The sequence below is a fragment of the Podarcis tiliguerta genome (assembly GCF_965153285.1).
Source record: "Podarcis tiliguerta genome assembly, chromosome: 17".
Taxonomy (NCBI): domain Eukaryota; kingdom Metazoa; phylum Chordata; class Lepidosauria; order Squamata; family Lacertidae; genus Podarcis; species Podarcis tiliguerta.
The window spans coordinates 31373636-31386377 of NC_139550.1; the positions used below are offsets into that span (position 1 = coordinate 31373636).

General features: G+C 51.1%; 1 protein-coding gene and 1 long non-coding RNA gene across 7 annotated transcripts in view; one reads left to right on the forward strand and one right to left on the reverse strand.

The window, feature by feature from the left end:
- The window catches only part of ELAVL3 (ELAV like RNA binding protein 3), an 81728-nt gene extending 77739 nt beyond the window's left edge, over positions 1-3989 (reverse strand). For 3 of the 6 annotated variants that reach the window (XM_083420447.1, XM_083420448.1, XM_083420446.1), the window contains exon 1: positions 3160-3989. In XM_083420447.1, the coding sequence (XP_083276573.1) occupies positions 3160-3168 (9 nt within the window). In that variant the 5' untranslated portion in view covers positions 3169-3989. The remainder of the gene's footprint in view (positions 1-3159) is intronic. The other 3 variants (XM_083420451.1, XM_083420449.1, XM_083420450.1) reach the window with 2 other exon arrangements.
- Positions 1-12742, forward strand: part of LOC310668005 — an 86237-nt gene that overhangs the window by 9787 nt on the left and 63708 nt on the right. The gene's annotated exons all lie outside the window — the stretch shown is intronic.

Sequence of the window (12742 nt, forward strand, 5' to 3'; positions counted from 1 at the left end):
TTAGTTGAGGTTCCTGCATTGCAGGGGGGTTGCACTAGATGACCCTGCTACTCTATGTTTCTACATGATCGGTATTTCATCTCACAGCCTTAGGAAGCCCAGGTGATAGAATTATTCACCCAGAGGTTGACTGAAGACACAGAGCATGCAGCTCCATATTAAATAAAAACAACACACACAGCACAAAATCCAAGAGGAGCCAATTGGTTCCAATGGACTGCATGGTTGCCCTTGGCTTGGGGTTCAAATCCCAGTCACCACCAGCTGATCAGAAGCCAGACTCAGTTTAACCATCTGTGAAGTGGAAACAGCAATGGCCTTACATAAGAGGAAGATCAACCAATTTAAGATTTTGTTAGCCAAATCCCAAGGGGGCAGCTGTGACAGTCTGATGGAACAAAAGACAACTAGAAGTCTTGGAAACTGATTTATGATGCTATAAGCTTTTTGTAGGGCAAATGTAATTAATAACTAGACATCATATGGACACCCACACGAAGGCATCACAACAGCGCTGCTTATTTTAAATATGGTGTTGGTAACCACGTTTGTGAAGACAATACTGCCACTAGCCAAATGTAGAACTGGCTATTGCAGGTCTCTCTCCCTCTCCCTTTCCCTCACAAAACGCCTCAAAATCTAAACCAGGGTGTGAAGGGTTGTTGTCTCTCTTTTCTGCCCTGTAATGGATATTGTGGAGATTGCTGGAGTTTCACCAGGAATTAGGGATGGTGGCTCAACCTGTCTGGTGTCAAGCTAAGGCCTTCCCCCTCCTGCTCCAGGCCCCACAGATCCCCATCCAAACTGCCTGCAGAAACAGCATGCCCAGCCTTGGCACAGATTAGCCTCCCCAGTGCAGAAGTCGACCCTTTAACCTGCCTGCGGGAGTGGGGAAAGGCTATTCAAGCTGCCATTTTCTTGCACTGTAACTTTAAGAACCCAGTTCCCCCTCCTCTCCATCTCTCTCTCTCTCTCTCTGCTGCATTGCTGACCCTGTGGCTTTTCTCTCCCTCTCTACCACCCCCCTTCCTGCCTTTACACCCACAAGTGAGATGCGGTGCATACAGCTATTACAGAAAGAAAGCACACATGCATCTAAGCCACCACTCCAGCCCTACACACACACCCCACTCCTTTCTCCCTCCATGCCCATGCTTCCCAGAGGGTGGGGTGCACATTGCAGTACGGCAGGAGTGCACAACTGAGCAATCGCTACAAGGTCAAAATGGCTTTGTGTCATCTACAAAGGCTGCTTTCCCCTTACGGTGGTCCCCGCCTTTTTAAACCCTAAATGTGGCATAAGCAGGCACTCATATCTGCCCCCACCCCGCCTACCTGCAACCAGGCGCATATTGCACAGAGGGAAGTCTGGTCACAGACCCACCCATGCCATGCTTCCCTTGCACGCGCATACACACACGCACGGAGCCCGCTGGGTCTCGCCACCTTCCTCCCTGCTGCTCACCCAAACCTCGCCATCTCACACCCCTATTCTCCCGCCGCCTGAGACACGCGCGCGTCCCCTCCATCCCTTTTCCGCATTTCCACCCCGTCTCCTCCTCCTCCTCCTCCTGGCAGCAATTGCAACAGCCTCAGTACAAGCCGATTGTGCGTCGGGGGAGGCACTTAAACCCCTCCCTGAAATGCTGCCGCCAGCTCCTTTTGTTCGCCTGCAATCCCCCTGCCTGCAGACTCGCTCTCCAGCTCGCGGGGGGTGGGTGGGTCGGTGGGTGGGGTGGGGCCCAGATGGGAACGTCTCTCTAGGAGAGAGGACGAGGTTGCGGAGGGGGGGGGGAGCGGGAGAGCGCGATGCTGCTTTTCAAAAGGATGGCATTTGCAAGCGCGCAACAAAATGCAACGCGCCAAGGAGGGCGGCGCGTCCCTCCCCCGCTTGCGTGCAGAGGGGCGGCGGCGGCGGCAGCAGCGGAGAAATGCAGATTCTAGATAGACGAAGCCCCCTTGCAACAGCATCGTCGGCTCCCCCGCCCGTCCCGTGGCAAGCCGGATCGCTTTCATTTCGCCGCTTGCCCTCCCCCTCTCCAAAGCACCGTTGGCGGAGGCAGCGGGCTGCTGCAGCTCCGAGGAGCAGCTTGGAGATGCGCGCCCGAGGGCGGCATGCGGAGAGGGCCACCGCGCGCCTTCCCGGCCCCGTCGAGCACGAGGTGGCCCGCGGGCGGCGATCCCACCCAGCCGAGAAAGCGGCGTGCCTTACGCGCGCCTGCATGGCGGCAGCCAGACGTGCACGAAGCACCAACGGTTGCCCGCGGCCAGCTCGAGAGAGACACACCCCGAAGCGACCGAGGCGCACAAAACGCCCAGACACCGCCTCCCCTCCCAATTCCTACGCGCAATATGTCTCGGATCTCTCCAGAAACCCGTCGGGTTGCATCCAAAATTGCAAACCGCTGAGCTAGAAATCGGGCTTAAGCTGGGCCACCCTGCGGAGGCAACGTGGGGGGGGGAGCGCAAAATGTCCTTCTCTCCCCTTCTTGCACGACCTCCACGGTGATGGATGCGTGCAGGAAAGGACTGTTGTATCTGCATAACCGTCCCTCCCTTCCCCTCCAAGGAAGAAAAAAACCCACACGCATAGGAACCCCCCCCCCTATTATAATAGATGCTTTGGTGTGTTATGGTCGATTCCATCGTCCTCCGAGACGCAGCTAGCTCCGCTTCGGCCATGCACTCGAATACGCACACCCTCCCCAAGGAAAACCCGAGGGAGGCTCGCCCTTCTCTCCGACCTGCACAATGTACTATAGCGGACACAATCCAGATACGTGTGTGTGGGTGTGTTCGTGTGAACACGCTCTTTAGCCCTTCTCCGGCCGCCCGCAATCTTTCAACTGGGCGGTTCGGGGTGGAAGGGCGTCGTATGGATCCTTTCTGTCTCCCGGGTCTCCAAAGAGCCCCCCTTGCGCGCGCGCGTGTCCCTGGCGAAGGGGGCGAATGCGCCCGCGGAGAGCCACCGCGGCAGAGATTTCGCCTTCTCTTTCACCTCCCCGTTCAAGGCCAAAGCTCCCCCGAACGAGCAGCGGGGAGGGGCAGGGCTCTCCGGTGCGCCGTCTCCGCTACATTTCCCCCTTCCCCCGTTTATCCATCCAGCCCGCCGCCGCCCCCGAAGCATACAAAGGAGCGCCGGAGCCGCGAAATACCTACAGTGACCATGCTTAGGGCGCGCCGGGATCCTGCCGGGCAGCGGCGGCGGCGGCGGCTCCGTGGACGGCTCTAGAATCGGGCTTCTTCGCCCCCTTCTTCTTCCTCCTCCTCCTCCTCCTCGGGTGGGGCGGGTCGGAACGGATTGGCCCCGGGTGCGGGGCGGGGGTCGCCTTGCCTTCCCGATCGATGGCGAGTTGGACCCCCCGGCGACGGTGGCGCATACAAAATAAGGGGGGGGGACCGTCCGGGTGAGGTGGGGGGGAGGGAGGAAGCGAGGATAAATTGCTGTCCCGGGGGGGCGGGGGAGAAGCGGAGGGGAGAAAAACCCTTCTTTTTATAAAAACAGCTTCCCTCGCGAGGAGAAGGGAGGCGGGGAAGGAACGGAAGAAGAGGGAAAGGAGAAAGGATGGGCGTCGAAGCGGGATTTAGCCCGGAGAAGGGAGCCGTGAGGAATGTTAAAAGGAAAGGAGGACGGAGCGGAGAAAACAGAAAAAGAAAAGAACGCGGGAGGGGGGGGGGAGTAGAACGAGAGAGAGAGAGAGAAATGGGCGGATTATTTTTTTTTAAGGGGGGAAATTAAAAAGGGGGGGAAACGGAGGAGGGACGGACGGGAGGCGAGCGACTCGCGGAGATTCACACAATGGTCCTTTAAACGCCCTTGACTATTTACACCCGGGGATTTTGGCGAGGGGGGGGGAGAGGGGGATGGGCGGGCGCTCTCTTCTCCGGGCCCCCCCTCGGGGCCTGTCCTTGGCCGCGAGCAAGGCGCTAGTCCGTCGGGGGCCCCGGCCGCCGCAGCTGGGCTCGCTCCGCCGCCCGCGCAGCCCCTCAGTGGCCCCCCACCTGCCGGGCCAGAAGCTTTTATGAGCCCCCCCCCCCAAGACTGACAGGGCCCCCGCTCATTGGCTGGCGGCGGCGAGCCATCACGGAGGCGCGCTCCTCCCTGCTCCGCTTAGAACCCCCCCCCACACACACACACACGGTGGAGAGGCTGCGTGGGGAGGTAACGATGGGCAAAACGAAATGCGCGAAGGAGAGAAGACGAAGCGCCCCCCTCTGAATCTTTGCTTCTTCTCCCTTTCCTTTATCTTCCGATGGTGAACCCTTCCCCGCCCCGCGCCCCGCTGCAGACGCCCGTTCAGACGGGCATTTAGACCACCCACCAGCCCAGGGAGGAGATAAAGCGAGGAAGGCGCCATAGAAGGCGCATAGAACAGGTGGTAGAGAAATCTCTCGCGCATCCTGCCCCAGAAAGCGGAGTGGGGGGAGATAAGGGAGATGGTGGAAGGAGGAGGAAAGAGCTGGGATAGCTCCGACAGTACAGCATGGCAACTCTTAATCTCAGGGTCGTGGGTTCAAGCACCACGTTGGGCAAAAAAAAAATCCCTGCATTGCAGCGGGTTGGGCTAGATGACCCTCGGGTCCCTTCCAACTCTGAAATTCTATTATTCTAAGAGAGAGAGAGAGAAGACCCCCCCTCCACACACACACACACACTAGCTTCCTTGGAACAATGAAGAAAGTGCTGGAGCAGAACTATCAGATCATGTAAGGCTGCATGGGATCCACAACTTGCCCCCCACAGCAGCATCCCTGCAGCATCGAAGAGGATGCTGTGCTGAGCACACCCAGTGGTGGACAATTCTTTAGTTGTCCTCCAACATCCTCTGCAATATTGGCAAGGGACACTTGGAATAAGAGCCAGCCATGCCAGGTAAACTGATTCTGGTTGCAAATGAAATTGCTCCAACTGAAATCCAGAATGTATATTCTAGACTTCGGTTCTCTTGCAGGGCTTTGAGGTGGTGCCCATACATGCATGCTGAATTGGCCAAAGGGAGAAAGGGCAGACATCTCTCACAAGGGAACCACGATTAGATCTGAAGCTGAAAGTTGATTCCCTGGTATTCAAGAATCAGTGGGCAAGATGGTGATCGTGGAGTAAGCAAGTGTTCACAGCTAGGTCAGGGAACTAAAAAATTGCTGTCCTCACCAGTGGCGTAGCGTGGGGGGTGCAGGGGGGGCCAGCCGGACCGGGCGCAACATCTGGGGGTTAGGGTTAGGGGGCGCAAATCCACGGGTTAGGGGGCGCAAATTACTTGCCTTGCCCCGGGTGCTGACAACCCACGCTACGCCACTGGTCCTCACAACTGAACTTGTGTTTGCCCATTTTGCATGTAAAAGCATTAGATTGGGAGCTGCACATCCCGGCTCACACAACTGAGTTATTTAATGGCATATCATACCCAATCAGGTACCATATTCCTGCAATGTTCAACTTAGACTCTAGTGTCCTGGGTGATCTCTTGGCACCAGCTTGGTAAACCCCAGACAGAATTACTCATCCAACTAAAAAACAACTGAGCTCCTTCTGTTATAAAGAGACCCACAGTTACTCGAACATTGAGGGCTTCTAAATGAAACATACCTGATAGCGGTTCGTCTGCCTGAGACAAGTCTGAACTTGGCTTTGTTTTTTTAAAATATATAACTGAGAATATTTTTTTGTCACAGATGTCCTGAACATTATTATTTCCCTACTCTAGCAAGTATCCCAGAGATGCGCTGCGCACCTGAGAATCCATTCAGGCATATTAGAATTAAGGTAGGGTTACCAGACGTACCCAGTTCCCAGGGACAGTCCCCCAGATTTGCAAATCTGTCCCCGGACAAATTCTGTCCCCGGAATGTCCCCAGATTTGCAAATCTGTCCCTGGGAAACATGGCAGCAGCAGCCACAGCAGCCCAGAGCCAGCCTGGTAGCGCAGTTGGCTCTGGCTGGCTTCAGGAGCTGCTCGCTGCCATGGTGCCCACCATTTTTCCTTGCTGGAAGTCCCCGTATGATGTATCTTGTGCACAACACATCCTATGGGGACTTCCAGTGAGGAAAAATGGCTCCGGGCTGTTGACTGCCCCTGCTGCCGAAGGGGAACTGAGGACGTCTGGCGGTACAGATTTTCCTGCCCCCTTCCCCCTTTGTTTTGACTGATCGGGGGAGGCTCGGGAGTTGCGGGTGGGCGGCCATTGCCCAGTTTTTAAAAAACTCTGCGCATTTATGTTTCACAGGGTGCAAAAGAAGGGCTTTGCACCTTTATACAATATGCATGTGTGCTTGGGCCCAGGGTCTTTTGCCTCACCATCCCCACTACTGACTCCCTGTTGTACTCAGCTTAAAAAAAATAAAAACGTCCCCGGATTCATTGAAAAAAATCTGGTAACCATAAACTAAGGGGGGGGCAGACTGGGCAGCTACTGCTTAAGGATCCTACCTGCCTGGACAGCTCCCCCCAGCAGAAGCCCACCCTCAAGCAATTTCTCGGTCTTCCCTTAAATAATCTTGAAAATTGTAGTTTGGTGAAGATGATGATGATTTCCCTCTTGGGGGCAAGTTGCTAACCCCCCTCACACAAAACTATCATTCCCAGGGTTCCCCATGGCGAGGGAATAGCTATTGAACCCATTGAAATCTGTAGTGTAAATACACTTCTCTTGGCTCCATGTGAAGCAAGGGTTCCCCAGCCCCTTAACCTCTGCACTCCAATAAAAATATGGAAGTGTAGGAAACACCATTGATTGAATCCATCTAGCTCAATATTGACTTGCAGCATCACTCAGAGGGGTGGGATCATTCCTTGTCCTACCTGAAGATCCTGAGGATTGAACCTGGATCTTCTGCATGCCCTTGGTGCCATGCCCCCCACCATCAGTGTACTTTGTTAGAGTGCATGAGAACCATCCAGACTTGGGGATTGCCCTTAACAGCCCTTTCCTAATCTTGCAATTGACTAATTTCTCTTACAGCGTCAGAATTTTGCTGCCAAATTTTGATCCCGGATAATGTCCTGGACACAAGTATTCACCAAACTGGAGGTGAGCATGTGGAATTGCAGGGACTGCAGAATTTCTAATTTCAGCAAGGGGGATGTGTGTGTTTTCATCTCTGTGTGTGCCTCTTGTCACTTTTCCATTGGCCTTGGTACTGCCGTGTTTCACCAGGCGAGGTCGTCTGTTTGCAAACGTGTCCCAGAAATTTGTTGGTAGGCTTGTTTTAGGGTGGCTCTTTCTTTTTTTGTCTTTTCAGTGTGTTGTTTGTTGCTGTTCAGTTTGATGAGCTAAAAACGTGGCTATTTGTAAGCTCAGTTGCTTGTTCAAGGATTGGCAAGCACTAGCATTTTTGATCTTTAGAACTGGCCTGTGTTTTTACTTTAACTTGTCTCAGCCTTTCTTTCTTTCTTTGACTTGTTATTGTTTTGATTTGGGTAGAACTAGATTACACTATTCCTTTTTATTTACAAGGAGTCGGCAGGAGGGCACATCCCGGTTCTTCCCTGCAGCCGTTGTAGATGGGCTGCATACAGAAAAATCTGTGGCAGAACATTAGCAAGATTTGTACAGTATGATCTCTAGTTCTTTGCAGAACAACAACCATGTGCTGATTTGGTTTCTAGTAGTTCTACCGTATTAAGCCTTTGAAATCATGTTCTCAGTAGGTCTGCTGTACAATTATTCTGTCATGGTTCTGTCATTTTGTTTTTGCCAGCATGGCCTTACCTGCAATTTTCTCTTCTACAGGCCACGCATACATATTTCTATCATCTCTTGCTTGTATTATTTACCTTCCAGTACCCAATGACCTTGGAAATCTCTGAGTTTATTCCAATATGACCACCCTTGCTTGTCATTCAACCTACCGCTAAGTGGGTCTGAAAGAGGGCCTCACTGTTTGCCAAAATCACCAGACCAAATTGTACAAACCCAAAAATGGAAAGGCACTGCCCGCCCCCATCAAAGTCTTCCCTCAAAGAGCAGAAGGTTAATTGTTGAAAGAGCCATAATGAATCTAGCCTGGCTGGCACTGACCTCTGATTCTACCAGATCTGCAGACCTGCAGTCAGGGCTTCTTTTTCTAGAAAAATAGGTGCTGGTTCTCACCATGAAGTTGTTACATTAAGTGCCACACTTTTAAACAACCGCACCCTTGAGTACATAATGGAATATCTTGCTTCATACTCAGGGTGTGTGGCTTCTGGCTCCCCTTCCCCATCCTTTACCATAGTGCCTACACAACATCACCTTAGTCCTACTACCAGCCAATTGCTATCACTATTTATATAGCACTTCAAGAAGAAACCAAACAGTTCTGCTGCAATACACTCAATTTCCCCATGCTGCGGAAGGCAATGGGTGCTTTGTTCCCATTTCCACAAATGGGAAAACCGAGGCAGGTTGGAAAACAGGCTGCCAAAGTAGTTCTGCAAGTGGGATTTGAACATAGCTCTTCCACCAAGCCGTGATTCTGAAACTGCTGGACCATATTGTCCTTCTCCATGGCCCATCATGCAGTTCCTTCTCACCCAAGGAACTGAACTGGGAAGGAAGAGAGACCATGGCTGTAGGTCAGAACACAGGGCCTTTCGCAGATCTTTGCCCCTTCCCCTGTAAGTACTCATTTAAACCACAAGAGAACAATCACCCCAGACTCAGGAGTGCATTCCAGAAGTCCTGCACCCCGAAACGTCCTTCCCTATTATCATGTGACTTCCCTCCAAAAGTAGCCTCTTCCTGTATCATAGAATCATAGAGTTGGAAGAGACCACAAGGGCCATCGAGTCCAACCCCCTGCCAAGCAGGAAACACCATCAGAGCACTCCTGACATATGGTTATCAAGCCTCTGCTTAAAGACCTCCAAAGAAGGAGACTCCACCACACTCCTTGGCAGCAAATTCCACTGTCGAACAGCTCTTACTGTCAGGAAGTTCTTCCTAATGTTTAGGTGGAATCTTCTTTCTTGTAGTTTGGATCCATTGCTCCGTGTCCGCTTCTCTGGAGCAGCAGAAAACAACCTTTCTCCCTCCTCTATGTGACATCCTTTTATATATTTGAACATGGCTATCATATCACCCCTTAACCTCCTCTTCTCCAGGCTAAACATGCCCAGCTCCCTTAGCCGTTCCTCATAAGGCATCGTTTCCAGGCCTTTGACCATTTTGGTTGCCCTCCTCTGGACACGTTCCAGTTTGTCAGTGTCCTTCTTGAACTGTGGTGCCCAGAACTGGACACAGTACTCCAGGTGAGGTCTGACCAGAGCAGAATACAGTGGCACTATTACTTCCCTTGATCAAGATGCTATATTCCTATTGATGCAGCCCAGAATTGCATTGGCTTTTTTAGCTGCCACATCACACTGTTGGCTCATGTCAAGTTTGTGGTCAACCAAGACTCCTAGATCCTTTTCACATGTACTCAGTAGATCATACGCCACATTCTGAGCTGTGGTTGAGAAAGGAATGAAAACAAGGCTCCCCGCTGCTCTCTTCCACAGACATACACCTTGCCAAACTGAGATCAGCACCCAGGAGTCATGTTCCAGCAGCAACAGCCTATTGGACCTCTGGAGAGCTTTTGTTTTGAAAACTCTCTCCCTCTCTCTTTCTGTTACTTGGAAGCATCTTTAGAGGTATGTCGCCCTGCTCCTCCTTCTTGCCCTGCCCTCTGCTTTGCTATGCAACATTGGTCAGACTGTTGAGGAGGGTTACACATAGCAGCATCCTTTCACCAAAAACCAACATCTGTTTTCCCCATCTAGCTTCCCTGTGGACGGTCGCTTCAATCCTCTGAGCCTGTGTAGCCCTGTGATTCCTCAGATCAACAGATCTCCCTCCCTCCCCACCCTCGCCCTGCCAACTTCCACCTGCCAGAGGAACTCCTGTGCAGAGCAAAGAGAAAGCAGCCAGCAAAAAATGTCAAGCTCTCTCATCTGCAAAATTCACTGCTTCCCACCATTCTGGCGCCCTGCAGCTGAGCTTCTAGCCACTCGGAGGATCAATGTGAACCATTTTAAACAGATGCCATCTCTGGCACCCCCTGAGTCCCGACCTCTGCCCCTCCAGCCCCTCTATCTTCCCCCCCTCCCCGGCTTTCAAGTGGGTGGGGACATTTGCCACAACTGAGGGAAGAGGATTGGTTTTCAGTTGAAGCCCCCTACCTCATTTGCACTCAGGAGGTATCGTGCTGTGTCTTGTGGGCATCTGCTCATTTTCAGCAGCATCGCCATTTCTGATGGAGGGTGAGAGAGAAGAGAAGATTACAGTTAGTCTCAGCGGAGGGAGGGAGGGAGGGAGGGAGAGAGACACACACACACGCATAACTAGGTAACGGTTTTGTATCCACGTCCGGTGATTTATAGCTGTGCCGGGCCTATTCCACTGGGGAGATCTGCAAACCACACAGCTTGCGCTGCAGATGAGAGGAACCAAAACCAACCACGCCCACCCACCTTCTTCTCACACATTTTTTGCTTTCCTGTAGGAAGAGAGGCAATCAACAGGGTCCTTTAAAGGGAAACTCCAAGAGGGAAATCAAGGAGAGAGGACTGTCAGCAGGAACCCCTTACCATCCACCCAGCAGAGGCCTGGGAAATCACTTTCAGTTTCAAGTGAGAAGGTTAGAGCAGTTGCCAAGATGCAGCTGGCGCTGAAGAGGGTTCTGTCAGTGATGCTAACAATCCAAACACCTCTGGGGAGCAAGGTAGTTGCAGAGAATCTCACCTGCTCATCATGAAGGAGAGCTATCCCTTTGCTGCAGAGGGCAGGGAGTTGTGGAGTGGGCACAAGGAAAGATAGCCTTCTGTGCAAACATGTCACCAGGGCCCTTGTCGACCAGCCTCCCACCCCCATGACAGGCTTAGCAACCATCATATTGGCTGCTCACCTGGGTTCCTTATCAGCTTAAAGCTGATGGGCAATTTGTAAGAAGCTGTAGCTGAGTGACAAAGCTTATGCCTTGCATGTAGAAGGTACCAAGCTCAACTGAAGCAGCTTCACTTAAAGGCATATCAAGTGACATTGCTCAGAAAGAAGTCTACTGGAGACCCTAGAGAGCCATTGCCAATCAGAGAAGACAGCACTGTGTCCTAGATGGGCAAATGGCCAGACTCCATATAAGGCAGCTTCAAATGACCGGATCCCAGAAGGTTCAGTAGGACTCCTCCTTTACTATGTTCTACCAATTAGTGTAAATGTTTCTGTTCTGAAAAGCTTTTGTCTTCCCTAGCACATGACATGACAAACTCCGTTTAGGTTTTTTTTAATCTGCTGAGCTTGTTTCTATTGTTATGTCGTTGTTGTATTTTTTATTGGTTCTTCAGCATCATCTTTGTTGGACCGGTCATGTACGGATGCCTGATTATCATCTTCCAAAGCAACTACTCTATTCTGAATTTAAAAATGGAAAGCGTAATGCTGGTGGTCAACAAAAGAGATTTAAAGACTCTCAAGGCAAATCTTTAAAAATGTAGTATAAACACTGACAATTGGGAAACACTGGCCTGCGAGAGCTCCAATTAGAGAACAGCCTTTACCAAAGGTGCCATGGGCTTTGAAGATACTCAAACTCAGGATGAAAGGGAGAAGCATTCTAAGAGGAAGGCACGTTTGGCAAACCCTCACCATGATCAACTCCTGCCTGGGAATCCCACTGTGGAAGGATGTGTGGATCCAGAAATGGCCTCCACAGTCACTTACGGACTCACCATTAAGACCATGTTCATGGAAGACAATCTTACTTGACTACAAGTGATCACAGAAGAAGAAGAAGAAGAGGATTTTTTTTAATAAAATCACTGTATTTTAATTGTTGTAAGCTGCAATGTAAGCTGTTGTAAGCTGCTGATTGCCGAAGAATTGATGCTTTTGAATTCTGGTGCTGGAGGAGACTCTTGAGAGTTCCGTGGACTGCAAGAAGATCAAACGCATCCATTCTTAAGGAAATCAGCCCTGAGTGCTCACTGGAAGGACAGATCCTGAAGCTGAGGCTCCAATACTTTGGCCACCTCATGAGAAGAGAAGATTCCCTGGAAAAGACCCTGATGCTGGGAAAGATGGAGGGCACAAGGAGAAGGGGACGACAGAGGACGAGATGGTTAGACAGTGTTCTCGAAGCTACAAACATGAGTCTGACCAAACTGTGGAAGACAGGCAGTGGAAGACAGGAGTGCCTGGCGTGCTCTGGTCCATGGGGTCACGAAGAGTCAGACACGAATGAACGACTAAACAACAACAACAAGCTGCAATGTGAATGCATTAGGAGGGTGGGATACAAATTTTCTAAAGCAAAAGAAAGACGAAACCCAAGTTTTATGAATCAACAAAGGGATTTTGGAATACTGAACTTCTCTGTGAACGCTCTGCTGCATATTCTCCAGATCATGAGTCACCCCAACATGAAAGCATCTTCTACAATGCAGATGGATCAGGACATTTGCTTGGTCTTAACAGCTACTTCCATGGCTGTCATTCCTAACGGGGATGCAGGTTGCTTCTCTGATCTTCAAACCAGAGTGGGATTTTATCTAGTTAAATTACTAAACCTCCACATCTTCGGGACAAGTAACAGCACTATGTCACACCTCACAGAACCATTAAGTAAAAATCTCCCTTTTTGTGTATTTATAAAAATATGTGATATTGGCCATAGAAATAATGCTTGATTTATACTGAATTGCCAAGCTGAGTCCTCTTGTTCTCAGTTCATCAAGGGTTTTGCATGCATTCCACAGCCATTATCTTCTGTTGTTGGACCAGA